The sequence below is a fragment of the Penicillium subrubescens genome, assembly GCF_028828155.1.
Source record: "Penicillium subrubescens strain IBT 31985 chromosome Unknown utg000002l_segment0_segment0, whole genome shotgun sequence".
Taxonomy (NCBI): Eukaryota; Fungi; Ascomycota; class Eurotiomycetes; order Eurotiales; family Aspergillaceae; genus Penicillium; species Penicillium subrubescens.
In genome coordinates this window covers 7095151-7113088 of record NW_026643152.1, presented here as the reverse complement: position 1 = coordinate 7113088, position 17938 = coordinate 7095151, and the positions used below count along the sequence as shown (strand labels likewise).

Genomic DNA, 17938 nt, shown 5'->3' with positions numbered 1-17938 from the left:
TGAGACCTTTTATGGAGTGCATTTAATTAAATATTACAAGTGAAATCCAGAATTCATTTTCAACGCTGTCTATATGATCCCTTAATTAAAACGCCGATTTAATGCAATAGATGTAAAGATAAGGTCCAAATTAAATCCAAGACATGCGTTTATTCCACGAGTCGCGTGGATATGAAGTAGTCGTATCATCAGTCAATGGCCACCTCCGCTGTGGATACTCAGGCTCAACTCTCGTCAATGTCAATCGCTTAGATGCCGGACGCGTCGAGTCCACACCCGGAGCAGCCACACGCAAAGTCATTTCTTCAAAGTCCGAGTCGGTATCTTGCTCCAAGCTGAGCACAACCTCGATCGCCTGTTGATCCTCGATGACCTTGGGGTGGCGCTTGGCGAAATAACGAGCGTACTTGTACAGCGACCAGTAGCAGCTGAACACGTTGATGAATGTGAGGGCGATCTTGTAGAAGGTGTAGTAGAAGATCATGACAATCCAGTCGATGCGCTCTTTCTTCAGACGGAGGTGGATTTCGTTGAAGATTATGACGTTGATGATGTACATGCCGATGGTGACACCGAGGAGCATGCCGCTGAATGCGGGGCGGACGATAAATGAGATGGGAAGCATGAATGGCGCGAGGAGGTAGATGAGAGTCTCATAGACCTGTAAAGTATTGTTAGCATGACGCTCTCGTAGTATTTTAATTTGTTGTGGTGGGAAGAAGTCTTACCTCTTGGAAAACGGCAAGCTTTGCTCCAATTTCCCACCATCCCAGCTTCCAGCTGGTCAGGATATACTTCATGTCATAGTACATGCCAACGACAAAGAAGAAATTCCAACGCTTGAATCGCTGCTGGAAGATAGTCATCTCACCAAAGCCCCCACGACTGCCACTGCCACTGATGAAAACCGAAGAAGGGGTTTCAGTCTCCACAAATACCGACGAACACATAGTGATACGTCCTCCAAGCCGGCGACAACTATCGCCAAAGAACCAATCCTCGGAAACGGAAAATCCAGGATGCTCGTGGAAGGTCTGCTTCAAGAAATCCGTATTCCAAATTGAAATAGCACCGTGAGGGAAGGTTGCACTTCCAAGTTTACCAAAGAAGGCTCGCTGGAGACCGGACATTTTATACTCCAAATCCTGCGCTTGCTGACAGTATGTGCCTTTTGATGAGTTGGGCCCGACACTCTTGATGGTATATCCAATACACTTAACTTGGCCCTTTAGACGATCGCTGACGATCGGGAAGTTGGGAGGCAAGGCGCAGTCGTCGTCTATAAGAAGGACGTTTTCAAAGCCCTTTGCAGCGTAGCAACCGGCGAATTGAGCAACGATTTTCGATCCGATAGGCACCCAGAGGTGGTTGACTCCGTAAGGTTGGCAGACCTCTTCGGTGTTGTCCAGTGGTGTTTCGGAATTGCCATTTGCGATGACGAAAATGTTCTCCGGTGGAAAAATCTCCAATGCAGCCTTCAAAGTCGGGCCAATGATATTGGCAGATTTATAGCATGGAATCAGTAGAGCAGTTGTTTTAGCGTTTTCCGCACTTTTCTCGAGATCCACTTCTGACATCTCGTCTTTCTGCGGAGGGTCCTTTTCAAACAAAATCAAAAGAGGAAGGAAAGCGTATCTATCTCGATGGTTAGCTTCCCCAGTGCTCAAAAACAAGAATATGGGTATGCATACAGTGCGGCAAGACCAATTGTAATGGCATATCCTCCCTGGATAACAAACTTATGGGCGACAACCCAATATAGCCACCAAACGGCACCTTTCCAAAGTGGCATGCCAATCAAGACAAAGTAAACGAATAGAATGAGAACAACGTAAATGGCATATTCGAACAAAACTCGCACCCAATACTTGCGATGCAAAGCTACACCTCTTGCTTTGGCTTTTTCGTAGGCTTCGTGCATACTACTCTGGCGACTATGCTGAGTGCGTGAGCTAGACCTGCTGAGTTGCGTCGGGCTGAGGGCTGCATTTTTGATCGGTGTAATTGGTTCCTTTTCAGAGAGTCTTGAAGGAGATTGCACACGCGGCGCTAAGAGGGTAGGTGTTCCGATTTCCTCCCATACTGAAGATATCAAATTAGGGTTTTTTCAATCATATTGGACAGCGTGAGTATGAGTTTTCGGTAGATATTTACCTTGTAATTCGGGAGGATTAGTTTGAGGCCGCGATACGGGAGCAGGCCTTTGAACTCTCCGAGTAGAGAGACTGAAAGATCTATTCAGACCTCCATGTTGCTTCTGGCTTGCTGCAGCAGCATGATTATATGGAACACGGTCGTTTCTAGGAAGACTCTTCTCCCATTTCGTCTGTTCCCAAGGCGAGTCGAACTTGGCCGTTGCCAGGAGTGGCCTCGGGATAGGCACATCCTCCACAATGGAATGCCGGGCATTCCTCTTTATCGACATTTAGAAAGTATAATGTATAAAATGAAGAGTTGAGTGAGTTGAAAAAGGACCGGACAGGCAAATCAATTAAAAGAACGGACGGCAACGGCTGCTGCCAGAGAAAAAACGAACGTGAAATTGGGGTTGGGGCCAGAGATGGGATACCTGAATATTCTATAAAAACCTGTACGGTATACCTACGGGCAAAATCTTAGCCTAGTGATGCGATGTGGATCTCAAGACGGTGTTTATGCCCCATTTTGATCCTAGACCTCGATTTGGGTGGTCCCGGATATGCCTTGAAAAGGGTCTACAAGCTTGGGGCCATGAGCTCCAATCCCACGAAACGAATTACCTAAATTCGACAAATTATTGTACCAGTCATGTTTTTGGGCCATTCTGGGATAGAATGACGGAATTTTCTATGCATAAATTAGATAGATGTTCATGCAAGTAACGGTAAGCCTCATGGATATGGTTGATTGGTGACATTACCTTTTCTACCTTCCCAAACGGAGACAAGTGGGGGCATTGGGTCAACATGAAACACACTTGATCATTGACAGCCCAGTTCATGCTTGTATAGTGTAGCCATTAATAACATTTTTTCTACTGTCTTTTTGTTGTTGGTTGTGGATCAACGGTTGCCTCTTGCTCTAGTTCTTAGTTTCTTAGTTCCAAGCCATGAGGCTGCTGGGGGCCGGGGGTCGCTTCTACAGTACGAATTAGCCTCCAGCATTAGTAGTATAATATCTGAAATCACAACGGAGGTTGAGAATATAGTAGTCAACCCGACGGTGGTGGCAAACAAGAGAATTTTCCTTTGGTACAGGGTCTTTGGGTTGTCTTAGTCCATCCAATTTTTGTTCCATCGTGAACCAAGATCGGTTAACCGGTTAGCAACTTAGCAGAGATTTTAGCCTATACAGCAGCCTTACAAAATCTCCACTCATCCACATGGACCAGTGAAAAACTATGGCAATGTGTCTGGCCCTGATGATCGTCAATTTGACTTCCTTGTTCTGATCCCACTAGAATAGCTTGACCGGTCCATGATTTGGGCTGAGAGTTCGGGTGAGTACCATCAGGAGCGTCGTAATGGTAGTGGAGAGAGGTTGCGCCGAATCGGTCCAACTTGGAAGAGTATCCGAGCCCCACATGAAGGACCCGAGGAAAGTAGAATTGCGCTGACCAGGAATACTCGGGAGGAAAAATATGATATAGAAATTTGATTCAACATGAGCATGGCAAAGTCTGTTGTAGTTCGAGTTGTTCGTGGGATATCAGAATAGCCCCTAAGCTGACTCGAATTCTTAACCGTATTAAGTATCAATCGCGAATCTCCCCAAGCCATTAAGCCACATTGCACTAAAATAAAGTTTCAGGCACGGCAGCGGCTTAGAGTGCCGTAAATTGTAGTGTTAGCGGGTCGGCTTTTTTTAGTGCGTCTGCAACTAGAAAAACTACTGAGCCGAGCTGAAGGGGCGTAAAAAATGCACTACTTTCATGGCTATGCTGGCCTTGAGCCGCATTAATGAGAGATCTACAAGGCCTCGGTTGAAAGTACAAATATTTCTTGGATCGACAACTTCAAACAGTTCACTTTTAGACTCCAAGAAAACACAATAATAGCATGCAAAATAAACAACCATGTCAGAAAGTCAGAACGTGGCTTGCCCATGACGTATACTAGTTCGTGGACTCCGCATCGTGGGGACTGGGCCACATCCCATATGTATGGCCTTCAGAAGCGCGTTCTTCTTAGAAACTGCCCTATGGGAGCTAGGCAGGCGGCGAGTGCCCGTGGCATTCGCACAAAAGCATAACAAGCTATGCATAAGTACTGGCATACTTCATAGCCTCTACAGATACTAGTAGCTCCCAAGAAGCTAACGGATTAAGCCATTAGCCGAACGACGCGCAATCGAGGTAGCCGCGTTCACCGTAAGTTGCGGGAGAGCTAAGAGCTGCCGGAGTTGCCACAATCTATTGATCGCGAAGAAAATTGGCAAACTGCAACGATCATCCCGAGATAGATGCGAGCTTAGCTTCTCCCTGCTCGTGGGGCTTTTCAGCCTTCCGGCAGCCTCCGGTAAAAGAGAATTCATGGCTGGCAGCTTGTCTCTCGATTCATTCTTTTTCTTTATTACGAGTCAATCTCAATATCTGCTTTGTTGTTTCTTAAATATACCATGAATGAATTTAACAAGAGAACCACTACTTGAGTGCCTATCATTAAACCCAATCATTTGATGGAGCGGAGCTTACAATTGAAATTATACATATCTACAGTAACAATAATAAACGTTCCATGGAACCTGCCCCGCATAGAAACCGAAATAACTCAGGTTAGGATAGCTCTCTAGGCATGTAAAAACTGCTTGCCTAAACAAATATCTGGCATGCCAGTGGGCTCCAGCGATCGGCAGCTATGCTGGTCCACAGTCCACTGGAGTCCATCTGGCTGAAGATCTGCTACAGAACATCAACAGGTCAAAGTTCAAGAATTAAAGCTTTTGGATGAACCTTAGAACGGTGGACGGGGTGATCTATATCGAGTTAGGACGGAGTACATATTCAACAATGGAGAACGTTAGCCTGGTCTGGCCAGTTTTGTGTCCACTGTAGTTCTCCCAGGAGTGTTTCATGGGGCAAGCTCTAGGTTACTTCCGGATTTTTGGGCTCCGTGGTTGAAAGGGGTATTGAAAGAAGCTGGATTCTTCTTTCTCTTCTCTCCATGTTTCGTGGCTAACGCTACTCCTCGTCGAATAGAAGGCTAAATGGCTTCGAATCATTGCGTGGCAAGAACCCTACGATAGAATGTACGGGGAATCGATAGCTAACTTAAATCTGTAACTCCTATCATGGCATTAAACTACCTGCCCAAGTGAACAATGATATGGCCTGACATGATGGAATTTATGTTTTAAAACCGGTAATAGAAACATAAGTAGTCGTAACGATTTCGTACATTTTAGTTACCCGCATTCTTTTCGAGCCCAAGGCCTTCTGGCTCTGATCCAGAGCTTCTCCTAGTAGCCGCTTTGCCTGACGGACCATTATTCCCCAGCTGCGGCGACGGGGGAAGATCGGTTTTCTTGCTACCCACAAGTGGTGTGCTTGGGTTGCTTGGACCATCTGCCGAGCGACCTTCTGCACGTCTTGTCTTCGCACCCTCCTTCAACTTCTCCCAGCGATCACGATACCGTCCAAGTACTTTGTTGAGTTTGTCGTTTTCACGGCCTACCCGGTCCAGCTCCTGTTCGCCGCGGCGGACGAGATCCTCCAGCTCTTTGACCCGGGCATCGGCATCTGAAGTACCCGGTGCCGCGGTGAGCGTTGCCGTTGGGGAAATGGCCGCCGGGGAGCCCTGTGTATAGTACTCCGAAGCTCCAGAATTATGGTGGTGCATGGCTCTTAGAGACTGCTGTAGCGCCACGGATGAGGATTGTGCATTGACCTCCCACATGTGTAAGCGTTTCGACAGAGTATCTGATAGTTGTTTCAGAGCCTGATTCTCCATCTGCAGTTCTTCCAATGTCTTCGGATTCTGTAGGGTCGTGAGTTTGTCAGAGGCACCACGGCGTGATACCCGCGAAGCACTGCTGATACTATGTCGCAACTCAGGAGACGAAGGAGTTTCTCGCGCATCTACAAAGTCATCCTCGCCTTCCTCGAAGCTACTTCGACGTGCCTCTTTCTCAGCCCGAGACAGAATTCCTGCATATGACATCGTTCCTCCAGTTGTAGGAACAACATAGAAAGACTCGGCCGGGTTTCCAGGGCCAGTACCGGGCATGTCATGGATAGAACGCAGAGCTGCTCTCGAAAATAGTCGGTTCACGTCTGGCTCCTTGAAGGTAGATTTGCGGTCTGAAGTGGCATGATGGCGGTCCAGCTTAGTCTCTGCGGGAGATTTCCGATTGGCCGATGTCGATTTTGTAGCATCGTCCGCTCCCAAAGGAAGACCTGCAAACGCTAGAGGTGCAGAAATTCTGGAGATCAAACCTTCAAAGGTAGAGTAGAACCGCTGGAAAGAATCCTCTGTAGGGGATGGTTGGTCTTTTGAAGGAGTTGACTCGGCAGCTTCCGAAGGCACAACTTGCTGAGACATGACATCGGTGGGACTGGGCAACGGCGGAGACCAGGGCTGTCTAGTTGTGCGACTGTTCTGATTCTTTGCTGAGGCGTCTCGCGTTCTTGACTCTCCTGTTCTGATTTTTGATGGCCCGTCGATCATCTTTGCTCCGGCTTGCTGCGTGGAAAGGGTCGGTGACACTGGCGACCCACGGCGAGGATGAGCAGGTATACCTCTCGCAGACGCCAGATTACTAGCGATGGAGGAAGACTCGCGACTTGGCAAGCGAGGATTGCCTGGCAGTCTCGGAGGTTGGCCTTGGGCATCTTGGCTTGCAACCTTGACGGCCCGCGCATCGGTTACAGAAGGCTGGGCCGTTGTGTTGCTAGGGGAAGCAGCGGACGCTGCTCCAACAGCTGCACTATTAGGGTGCTCATGCTGGAATCTTAATATCTCGGCTAGCTTCTTGTGGTGATGCTCGAGGAGCCGCAAGGTACGGAGGGCCTTGGGCCGATAAGGTCAGTAACCGATCGATTTGCGGGAGCAGGGTGTCCTCGACATACCTCTTGATCGGAAGTGCTCTGGGCGGCGGTCGCAAACTCACCGGCGGCCAGATCATGTTCCTCGCTAGCAGCAACGGGGTTGGACTTGCGAGTTTCGAGGACGGCGTTGCGTGCGTGGGTGTGGGCCTAGATCTTGTCAGAGGCCGACACCAGCAGGTGGGAAGTGAAAGAGTGGGGTCCACCCGATCTTACCAAGGTCAGCGGTGCAACCTCCATGGTGGGAGAGTTATTAGGGGTGCATAGGCATGGGCTACGGAGGCATATGGTATTCCTTGATTTAGGGCTGGGCAAATGCAGAGGTGGGGGAGGGAAAGAAGGAAATAGTGACGTGATGGAGGAACTGGGAGAAGTTGATGCGGAGAAAGTTGAAGTACGAAATACGAAGGAACCATGGTAAAGTAAGCGTATTTAGAATACGCAAGTAGAAGTACTGTCCAGTGTCCACATATACTGGGATCTCCTAGTTACAACGGGGGTAGCTTCTGCCACGGAACCTGTCATATTCCCTTTGCAGCTAATTTTTGATCAGATTGATCAGATATCCTGTTTAATCTAGATCTAAGGTAGTATCCATGTACCACAATGGCCATGTTGGCTGCTGAACGCAGCATCGGCCGACCACAGGCGTCACATCCGCATTCTGGACGGTGGAGACCATAAGCCATCCGTCAAACACATGGAACTAAATGACGAGCTTGTTGCTACGTACTAGCTTTGATTCAAGGAACCCAGAGTCAGATACGCAAAGTATGAATCTGTATTATAATTCTTAATCGTGTCAAAGATGATGTATTAGGCTGCTGTATATTTGGTACGGGCGTAACACCTCGGTATCTGACACCTGACGACACCTGATGCCACCTGACTAAGTGGCTTACGGCGCGGAAGTCCAGCCGGAGCTGCTCCTCCCCTCGTTGCCCGGAACCCGCACCAGGGGATCTTAGTCGGTCCTTCACTTCAAATGTTCTTCACGCTCCTTATGCTCCTCTCTCGTTACTAGACGATTATTCCCTGGGGATCTCGCTGCCTGCTCACCTCAACCTCATGCGGTGATCTGTCTCGCGACTCCCCATTCACTCGACAGTGCCCGCTCAGGGCTAGATACACCGTGCCTTCCACATGGCAGACTCCGAATCTTCCAGCCTGAAAGGCAGTGGCAGCAGGTCGCGCCGGGCCTGGACGGTATCAACAGAGTCCGAAGCAATGGACAGTTCCGGCCGAAGCAATGGTCGCTCTTCGATCGATTCCAATGAGCGACCGAAAACTCAAGGAGGTGAAGCTCCGAACTCCGCAAAGGCAGGCTCCAGCGGTTTCTCCAAGCTCATCAGCTCGCGCCGACGAAGGAAAAAGAAAAACAACAATAGCGAGATAGTTTCCGATGCGCCTCCGGTGCCCGGGGTAGTCACGGAACAAGACCTACAGCAGAGCCGGTCCAACGAATCTCGCAACAGCAATTCCGGTGTCCTGTCATCCAATGCTAGCTCGGTCACGCCGGAAGGCGAGGTCATCAATCTCTTGACTGATGATTCAGAGCCGGAGGGGTATGCGAACTGCGTCTTGATCATAGGTTCTCATGGATCTGAGACTAACTCCTTCTTCTCCGCATTAGAACACCGCCGCTCACCTCTCACAACTCCCATACGGGTTTTTATACCTCCTCCTCTCCTCTCATTGAAACGACCTCGGTCGACGCTAGGGATACAGAAGCAGATCAAGCAGACCCCGAATCTGCGGCCAGTGGCCCGAGTGCGACGGTGTCCGAGTTCGCTCCAAGCGAGCCTCTTGATAACCTTTCGAGGCCAGAAACCCGGTCGAGCATGACGCTGGACGTTCCGGCAGATACGGGTAGCAAGCGCCGCAGTACTTCACCTGGTCGACGGCTCAAGGATGCGTTTGGCTCGTCGGATAAGAAGAATGCCAACGGGAACGATGATGCCTCAACCAAGTCGACTGGCAGCCGAAGCGGGCGAAGCTTGTTTAGCAGTCGACGGAGCAGTCTATCTGCGAAACGAGCACAGGCAACACCGGAGGCGCCCCCGCCCTTGCCTGTCCCTATTCGCACAGATCTGACAGAGGATAAGCCCCCGAAAAAATCATTGGAGGCGAGCCCGTTACCAAACACCCCTCCGCATACTGCGATCCCGGCGCCCGCAACCACGGTTACTCCTCCAACGCCCACGGAGTATCGCCCGCTCAATCCTCAAATCATGTCGGATGTTGTAACAGATTCACCCGAATCTATCACGTCCCGGAATTCGATGTCGGGAGTAGAAGCTGGTATTACCGTGAGCCCCTCTGGTAACATGATCTCACACCGGAGGGTACGATCTGCCTCCGCGGCTCACGTCCCCAGTAAGCTGTCTACATCCGTGACTGCGTTGAGCCCTTTGGAGGAAAGCAAGACGCCAAAGCCTGGATCGAGTCAGCAAAGCGGCTTTTTCTCAACCGTTTTTTCCGCGGCCCAGAATGCGGCAAACTCGTTCACTAACAGCCTCAATTCCTCTCAACAAAAGAGCCGTACGATCTCCCAGACCCCTACTACGGGCGTTGATGACTCCCAGGTAGAGGAGACTCCTCAAGCTTCAGACGCAGCCAAGAAAGGCGAGGAGCAGAAACCATCTACTGTAGAGACTCTTGGCACTGGAGACTTGAACTTCAGCCATCTGGGTCTCGATGCCGCACCTGGTGAAGTGATTTCCTCTGGCGACGTCTCGAAGCCAGCAACACCAGTAGGAAAGCGTAAAAATACGGCTGTGTATCAGCGGGATGAAGAGGCAGCGAAGCTTGAAGATCAACAGGCCGCCCGAGCTGTCAACATGGCCTACGAAAAGCTCGAATCCGCTAGAATCAGTGCTCCTAGTGACGATGTCCTGGATCTCCAATCTACAGTGTCTTTGCCCAAGGAGGGTACAATAACTGGTGATCAAACCCCTCCGAGTGGCAGTATTCTTGACGGGGATATTGGCAGCGGCGGTATCAAGAGAAGTGGCAGTGTACGAAGTCGACTTGCGCGCCGTCACCGAGGCTCTTCCGGAGCGACAGCTTCAACAATTGGCGCCATTGGTGCTAGCACTCTGGCCCTTGGCGCCCCTGGTGTTAACGCCAGTGTCCCTCGGTTAACGGGCTTTGCTGTTGCCAGCAAGAAGCGGAATAGAGACTTTCATCAGTTGTTCCGGAGTGTTCCTGAGGATGATTATTTGATTGAAGACTACAGCTGCGCATTACAACGTGAGATTATTCTTGCCGGTCGCATCTACATATCTGAAGGCCACATTTGTTTCTCAAGCAACATTCTCGGATGGGTCACAACTCTTGTCATCAGCTTCGATGAGGTTGTAGCTATTGAAAAAGAGAACACAGCTATGGTCTTCCCCAACGCAATTGCTATTCAGACTCTGCATGCTCGCCACACTTTCCGAAGTTTGCTAAGTCGTGAGTCGACCTATGACCTTATGGTTAACATCTGGAAGATCAATCATCCATCTCTCAAGAGCTCGGTCAATGGAACTCGGGTCACCAATGGTACCGGTGACAAGACTGAGAAGGTGGGAGAGTGCGATGACTCGGAGAACGAGGACTCCGACGAGGATGAGATCTACGATGAGGACGAAGAAGGCGACAATGCTGACAGCTTCTTTGAAGCTGGAGCCAGTGCCAATGCAAGTGAGAGGTCGCTACCAGGGCGGGCCGGATTGAGCCGACAAACCTCGGGTCTACTAGCCAACGCGGCAGCGCCAGCAGCTGGAGCGAATGGCAATGGCGAGGCGAAGAATGGTGACAAGGCAGGTGCCTCTAAAGAAGCTGACTTCCCTGGCCCGACCACGCACGCTCCCACAGAGTACACTGAGACCGATGGGCAATACGAAAAGGTCATCAAGGATGAGATTATTCCTGCGCCCCTCGGCAAAGTTTACTCTCTTGTCTTTGGTCCAGCATCTGGAGAATTTATCACAAAATTCCTTGTGGAAAATCAAAAATCGGGTGAACTGCAGTTTGAAGGCACTGCGAAGGGCCTTACCAATGAAAGCCGGATTAGGAAGTACTCCTACATCAAACCCCTCTCCGGCTCTATTGGTCCTAAGCAGACTAAGTGCATCAGCACTGAGAACCTGGACTTCTTGGATTTGGAGAAGGCCGTGCTCGTCACCCTAAGCACTCAAACGCCGGACGTGCCTAGCGGCAATGTTTTCGCCACGAAAACCAAGTACCTTTTCACCTGGGCTGCCAGTAACCAAACACGCTTCCTGATGACCTGTAACATCGAGTGGACTGGCAAGAGCTGGCTGAAGGGGCCCATTGAGAAGGGCGCGATCGACGGTCAAACCACCTTCGGCACTGAGCTTGTGAAGGCTCTTAAGGTCGGTGTCGTCCCTCGCGGTCGCACCAATGGTGCTGGTAAGGGCAAAGGTCGTCGTAAGAAGGGTGATGCTGCATCCAACGATGATGCCTCGGGTACCTCTTCGAAGGCGGCCGTGGATACTCCCTCGAGCAAGACCGAGTCTTGGGGTCTGCTTGAGCCAATTCGTGGTTTACTCGAACCAGTGACCGACATTCTTAAACCGCTATGGAGCGGAAACATTGCTTTCCTGTTTGTGGGACTCTTGCTCTACTTGGCATTCTTCCGAAGCCCATCCACTTCCAGACTCGGCCACGATGTTGGCTTCACCGGACTCAACCTTCCTCAACGGCTCGCTGCATATGAAGAAATGTGGCGACGTGAGGAGAGTGAACTTTGGAACTGGCTGGAGGATCGAGTGGGCATGGATGGAATGGCGTTCCCAGTACTTCATCATCGCGCACCCCAGGCCCATGCTAGCCACCGAAGCACACGCGTCAGCCCTGCGGACGAGCGTGATCTCATGGCACGGCTTCGTGAAGAGCAGGTCTCTGATCGGGAGATGGATCACGCTATCCGGACGACACGTCAGCGGCTTGACATTCTTGAGCAGATGATGAGCAACCGCAAGGCTGAGCGAATGCCCGCTTGAGAGCCCGTCCGAAGCGAGCTATAAGCTCTTCGCCATCTTATCAAATGTACCCTTTCTTACCCAAATTATTTCTCATCTCTACCCCTCCGCATACTACACGCCTCCCGACCGCAATCACCACTCTCTATCGAACATATTATCTCATTTTGTCTATCCTTCTGGTTCCTTCCAAGGAGAAATTCGCAGCAAAGTCTAGCGCTCTGGCTATTGATGACTCCCACCACTCTCATTCACCTCAATACTTATCGACAGTCATTCATTCAAACCCCGCACTTGATACCATTCAAGGGCACCACCAAGCTTTCTTCATGTACATGAGTCCCAACTACTTTGTCCATCACGGCTGACACTTGCCGTTTCTTTTCGCCAACATTTCCTTGCGTGGTTTTGCAAGCGGTCTTTTCTTTTTTTTCTACCTACTGTGCGGGTTCTACTTTGTACAGTCTCCCCTGAAAACAAGTCCTTGCATGTTCATTTGCTATTCCACCGGGCAGCGTCTGAGCGTTTAGTGTGCAATTTTGCCCTTCTTTTTTCTGATCCGCTCGATCTGGGTGTTTATATGTTGAGCGACTGTCAAACTAGCGTATATAGATCCATTCATTGTCCACACCATGTGTTTTGGTCCCCTCGTATCTGTTGTAGGTTTTCTCGAATGAGAATCGTATGTATAGCAAAACTTGATCACATTGACATTGTTAATTAATGCTTCCCCTTATCATGGCCATGGCTACTGCATCTCTAATTGTTGAGCCTTGGCCCGGACAATGGCTCTATTTGCTGTCATGGAAGTCTTCCAGGGCCGAATGCCCGAGTCGAAGACATCATCGATCTGCTCTAGAGTCAAACCAGCAGTCTCCGGCACCAAGAACCAAACCAAGACTCCAATGACTACAGTCACAGCCGCGTAGAAGTATCCCACGTTAGGACCCATATCACCATGGTCTGCATCCAGCATATATGGAGTCCAGAAAGTTGCACCAAAAGAAAAGATGCCGTAAAGAACAGTCGTGTGCGCCTGTCCGTACGTTCGAAGCCTCACACTGTGCATTTCTACAGAGGCAAGGCCTGCACTCGGTGCAATAGTTCCACCAAAGACGAAGGACCATAAGCAAAGCAAGACGACAACGACGATCTTCGAGGCGCCAACTCCTCCAAGTGCAGTGCTGACCGAAGATAGAATCAACATAGAAACAGCCATGGCGCTATACCCGGAGAGAATAGTAAACCGTCGTCCTCGGTATTCCACCAGGAAGGGACCAAGACCTGATCCACCGAGAATGCAGAGACCGATGATCACATTGATAAGATAGGGATCGCTGATACCCACGCCCTTGAGGAAGGTCGTCGCATAGGGTTGAACAAATTGAATACCAGTAATCGAGAGACCGATCATAATTAACGCCGACGTCCACGTCCGCCGGAAATGGGGTTTCGTGTAAATTTCATACCAAGAGGATGCAGCGGCATTGACACGGTCAGCCTTGATATGTGCCTTGACATCCTCGATTTGAGCGGTAATCGCTAAGGAATCGGCGGGAATGCGATATAAGATACTGAATGCTCTGCGGGCCTCTTCTTCCCTGTTTTCATTGTTGTTGAGAATCCATCGTGGCGACTCGGGGAACATCAAAATGCCCGCGCCGAGAATGATTCCCAGGGGGATTTGTGCAAGTATGGGCGTTTTCCATTGCCAGTTATTATCTGGCTCGAGACGTGCAGATCCTGCACACACGGCAGACGAGGCAAGGTTGCCAAGTGCCAGGCCGACGTTGTATAGTCCCAGTGCGAGACCGCGCTTGCTGGCAACGATACACTCGGAGCCATAGGCTAGGGAAGCAGAGATAAGCTGCCCAATACCAATAGCACTAATGCATTTGCACACCATGTAGTGTAAGAAGGTCTTCGGAGTACCATTGCCAGTTCCTAACATTCCAGCTGCGCCAACGATAGCAAGGGCACATCCGATTTGGATCGCACCACGGCGGCCGGTGTATCTGCCCGTCAAGGCTGATAGACCTCCTCCAATTCCGATGAACATGTAGTTCAGGCTGATCATGGATTGTTGGAGTGGTGTTATTGAGCATAGTTCTGTTATTTGGGCAGTTGTTGGATCGATGAGCTCGTAACAAGTCCCAAATGCTTTTCGATATGATGGCATGATCAGGATGGTGCCTGTGTAGCCGTTGTCGAAGTTGGCAATCCATGCTGCGAAGGATACCCATAAGGATACGCGAAGCATGGCCGCGGTCGAATTTGATTTTGTTTCTGCTGTTGGGTAGAGATTGTTCAAGGGGGGAGAGTTGGTGATGAGGTCTTTCTCGGAGTCGTCGTCGGTAGATCGCATTTTGAATGTGTCGTGGGTGGTTTCGGTTGGAATTGGTCGAGTATGGTTGCTGCTTCTTCTTTTCCAGTTCCAAAAAGCTATTACAAATTACTGAGAGTAGGTATATATGCCCTCTCCAGGTTTCAATGTTGGACAACATACCAGCGACGCGCCGCACATATCCAGTTCATCATCAAGAATGTTAGCCATATCAAGCTGTCCAATCGGACTAGAATTTCAGTTCAAATGACTGGTAAGAACCTTTGGCCTTGCCCTTAATTCTTAGAAATTTCCGGTTTGCCCCGCTTCTTTTTTCTTGACACCAGACAGGGCACTCCTCGGCTGGAGTCAGCAGAGGTCGGCGCAGTGGGCAGGGATTAAGCAAGAATATAGGGCTGTCAACGAAGCGCGGTTTTAAACTTTGGGTAGTCAATGAAGTATGTTCATTGCTATTTCGAATATAAACTTTGCATTGTGCTTCAAGGTCAGCGGACATACCCCTAAGTACCGGATTTCCTATGCCAATTCTTGGTTTTCCTTTTCCGTTTTAGTGCTCAGCCCCATGCCGCTTTTGCTCACTGAGTAGAACCGACACGCCTCTGAGCGCCCAGACCTGATCAGTGAGCATTATTTAAGCTCGCACTGATCTGCTCCCTGGGCGCTCTGACTTGCTCACTGAGCACACCCTGAGCATAAGGACACCCCAATAAAACGCAATACGCTAGCCCCATCCACGTGAAGCTCTTTGTCTCCAGATTCGCCCCACTGTCCCATCCAAATACATTGGCATCAACAACATGATGTTTCATTTTTTGAAGTGATTGCTCCTCGGTGAAGCATAATGGTAGATCAACCTATTGAATCATCTGTGTGCTCCTGGGAACCCCTGCCTACTGATTTCCACGGCCCATAGAGGAGCTAGTATAAGAATAAGAGATATCACATGAACATACTGGAAGACCGCAAGTCTTACTCTGGGCATCTTCTTTCTACATTGAGCACACGGATCGGAACGCATCCCTGGTCAAACCCCAATCTCCACGGATTACAATTCTTAGAAGAGATTGCTCCTGGGAACCTGCTGTAACGGGCCAAAGCCCGGCAGTGTAACCATGTCCTATGGCCGTACAACGTCGTGATAGGCAGACAGGATTTTACACGATTCGTCAGAGACAGAACCGTGGCACATAAGAGACGGGACTAATTCTTTTCCTTTTTGATTCTCAAGATTGTCGAAAACAGCATGTTGGCCTAGTTAGATTGAATCAAGTCTTACTTTAGCCCCTTCACACCTGCCGGATGATTGATTGGTTGATTCATAGACAGTTTCAGTCAGTATGAGTGAGCGCGAATCAAATACGATGTTCATTAGTATCTCACTTCACTCTATGCTGATTTCTTGGATAGAGAAGGATGTCATGTTGTCCCCAATTCTATGTGGACTGATATATGTTTATATCACACAGGACAACGCCTAACGTCTTCAGTTTTACTTGTTGTCTACCCTAATTCTATAAACTTTTGGCTGTTCCGGTAACCGTCGCGTGGACCTCCGCTCTCAGTACTAATCCACACACTCTGAAAGATCCTAGTGGTATGTTTTGATCTCGATTCGTAAACTTCCATTTTACCAACGGAAGTCCTAATCTGGAGTCAGTAAAGAGCCGAACAGAATGTTGACTGGACGACGAAGGATTCACCTCATAGTGGAATGCAATCGACGGCCCATGATCATACGCCTTGCGAGAGACGCCCTCACGGACATAATCCAGAAGATCAGATGGGCCACAAGCACCAACGCCGACACGATCTTCTATTGAGCAGCGAGACAGACATTCGGTGAGTAGGTACGGAATATCCGGACGGCCCTTCCTGAATTCAGGGGCAGGGAAAGCTTCCTTATCATTTTCCTTTTGTCCCTTTTCGATGTCGCCAATCACTGACGATGCGATATTCTCAGAGCCATTGGCCTCAATCATCTCTGGAATTGAGGCGTCCTCTGAAATGACATTATTGCGGGTGACATAAATTATTAAATTGACAAAGGGGGTCTCTCGGAGTTCTTTGAGCTCTTCAGCAAACCAGTTCAAGCAATCTAGTCCACGATGAGCATGACTTGTGAGTAACGAGCGAGTTTTTTGCAGTAAACTAACCAGCATACCTCACAACCCAAATGAAATCAATCTGCACAGTAGTACCCCGAGCTTTCCGTTCTCTTACAATACTGCTTGCGATAGAGAAGGTGAAGGTAGCACCACTACCACCAGCAACTAAGACAACCCGGTCAAATCTCTTAAAGTCCGGGACCTGCCCGTAGCCCCCATCAACGGAGCAACGCCAGGCTTTGCCAGGATTTTCCCGTGCAGCCTTGAAAAGAGAACTGGTAAAACCGTCGTATTCGCGAATTAGAAATTCACTTGGGCTATTCGAGATAAGTGTAAAAGGATGGGTCTCTAGCAAACGGATAGACGGAATCCATAGGAAGGCGTGCGACCCAGGGTGACATGCAAGTGAACGCCGAAGTTTGACTCTTACGGCCCCATCGGCCATCGGAGTGAGAATCGCATAATTACCGACGAAGTTCCAGCATGTTTTGGCAAGGCGGAAAAGCCGGTCTGTAAACCATAAGCATGCAATGAAGATGTTGATCTTGATTGTGCTCTCTGCAAAGTCGGTGCGGTGCAGGCCTAGAGCAATAATAACTAGCATAAAAAAGCCAACGTGAATCATGTAGAAAGCTGTAGAGATTCATCAGCTTATAGTTTGAAGCGCACCTACGGTAGTTAGGAGTATTGACCTTCATAGTTTCGACGAACAAACCATCGCATGGATGATATCCCCATTATCAGCAAACAGAAGCCGGCAATTAAACCAGCAACGTTCTCGGGATGTTTGAACTTGTCTATGTGGCCGTGTTCATGATATGCTATCACGGATATAAGACCATGGATGAGGGCGGAGAAGATGGTTGTGTAGCCGGCGACCTTGTGAAGCGGGCGTACCTTCTCATAGGAATTTCCTGACAGTGGAGCTAGAGGTGTGTTCCTCAGGGAAAGAAACACAACAAGTGTCAGGTTTGCCACGGTTATCCTAGTTAACTTGTGAGTATAATCTAACGTGTCAGTCGCATCCTAGTTCATACCAGCCGAAGCGCTTGCCAATCTATTCGACGTCAGCAAACCGTATCTCCTTGCATATTGAGAGAGGATACCGACAATAAGAATTTCCCAAGTGAGATTTGTCAGCAGCAGAATGCAGTTAATAGTCCAGTAGAGAAGGTAGATCAAAAATTTGTATAAGCGTGTGCTGAGAATTACATTGTTGAGAAATCGCTGTGCCATTCTGGATTTGTATTAATATATCTTTTAGTTAAACAAATCTCTTCAAAACTTACCTTTGAAACTGCCAGATACTTTGAACGATTGGGCCTGATTTTCTTTGGCCATATTTGAAGTATGTTATATTCAACCAGTGGCACACAACGAAGCAACCAATGATTCCACCCATGGCGATCGCGTAGTGCTTTGTAGCCCAGATATCCCTGGCAAGAAGTACGTCTTTAAGCTGGGTCGAATCGTACAT

General features: G+C 49.2%; 5 protein-coding genes across 5 annotated transcripts; 1 reads left to right on the top strand and 4 right to left on the bottom strand.

Annotated features, from left to right (window-relative positions):
* Positions 1-130: 130 nt before the first annotated feature.
* Positions 131-2425, bottom strand: N7473_003888 (uncharacterized protein; the record flags this gene model as incomplete). Its single annotated transcript, XM_057149828.1, has 4 exons — positions 131-661; positions 729-1635; positions 1692-2082; positions 2155-2425. 4 exons carry the CDS (start codon positions 2423-2425, stop codon positions 131-133), a joined length of 2100 nt encoding a protein of 699 aa, XP_057013482.1.
* A 2953-nt stretch (positions 2426-5378) lies between these two features.
* Positions 5379-7261, bottom strand: N7473_003887 (uncharacterized protein; the record flags this gene model as incomplete). The annotated part of the gene is made up of 3 exons (XM_057149827.1): positions 5379-6986; positions 7046-7171; positions 7238-7261. The coding sequence occupies 3 exons, from the start codon at positions 7259-7261 to the stop codon at positions 5379-5381; spliced, it is 1758 nt and encodes a 585-aa protein (XP_057013481.1).
* A 903-nt stretch (positions 7262-8164) lies between these two features.
* N7473_003886 (GRAM and VASt domain-containing protein) lies at positions 8165-12033 on the top strand (the record flags this gene model as incomplete). Its single annotated transcript, XM_057149826.1, has 2 exons — positions 8165-8586; positions 8655-12033. 2 exons carry the CDS (start codon positions 8165-8167, stop codon positions 12031-12033), a joined length of 3801 nt encoding a protein of 1266 aa, XP_057013480.1.
* A 727-nt stretch (positions 12034-12760) lies between these two features.
* N7473_003885 (uncharacterized protein) lies at positions 12761-14377 on the bottom strand (the record flags this gene model as incomplete). The annotated part of the gene is made up of 1 exon (XM_057149825.1): positions 12761-14377. The coding sequence occupies one exon, from the start codon at positions 14375-14377 to the stop codon at positions 12761-12763; it is 1617 nt and encodes a 538-aa protein (XP_057013479.1).
* Positions 14378-15983: 1606 nt separating this feature from the next.
* On the bottom strand, positions 15984-17938 carry N7473_003884 (ferric reductase family protein; the record flags this gene model as incomplete). Its single annotated transcript, XM_057149824.1, has 7 exons — positions 15984-15998; positions 16057-16451; positions 16510-17094; positions 17154-17446; positions 17499-17518; positions 17572-17698; positions 17751-17938. 7 exons carry the CDS (start codon positions 17936-17938, stop codon positions 15984-15986), a joined length of 1623 nt encoding a protein of 540 aa, XP_057013478.1.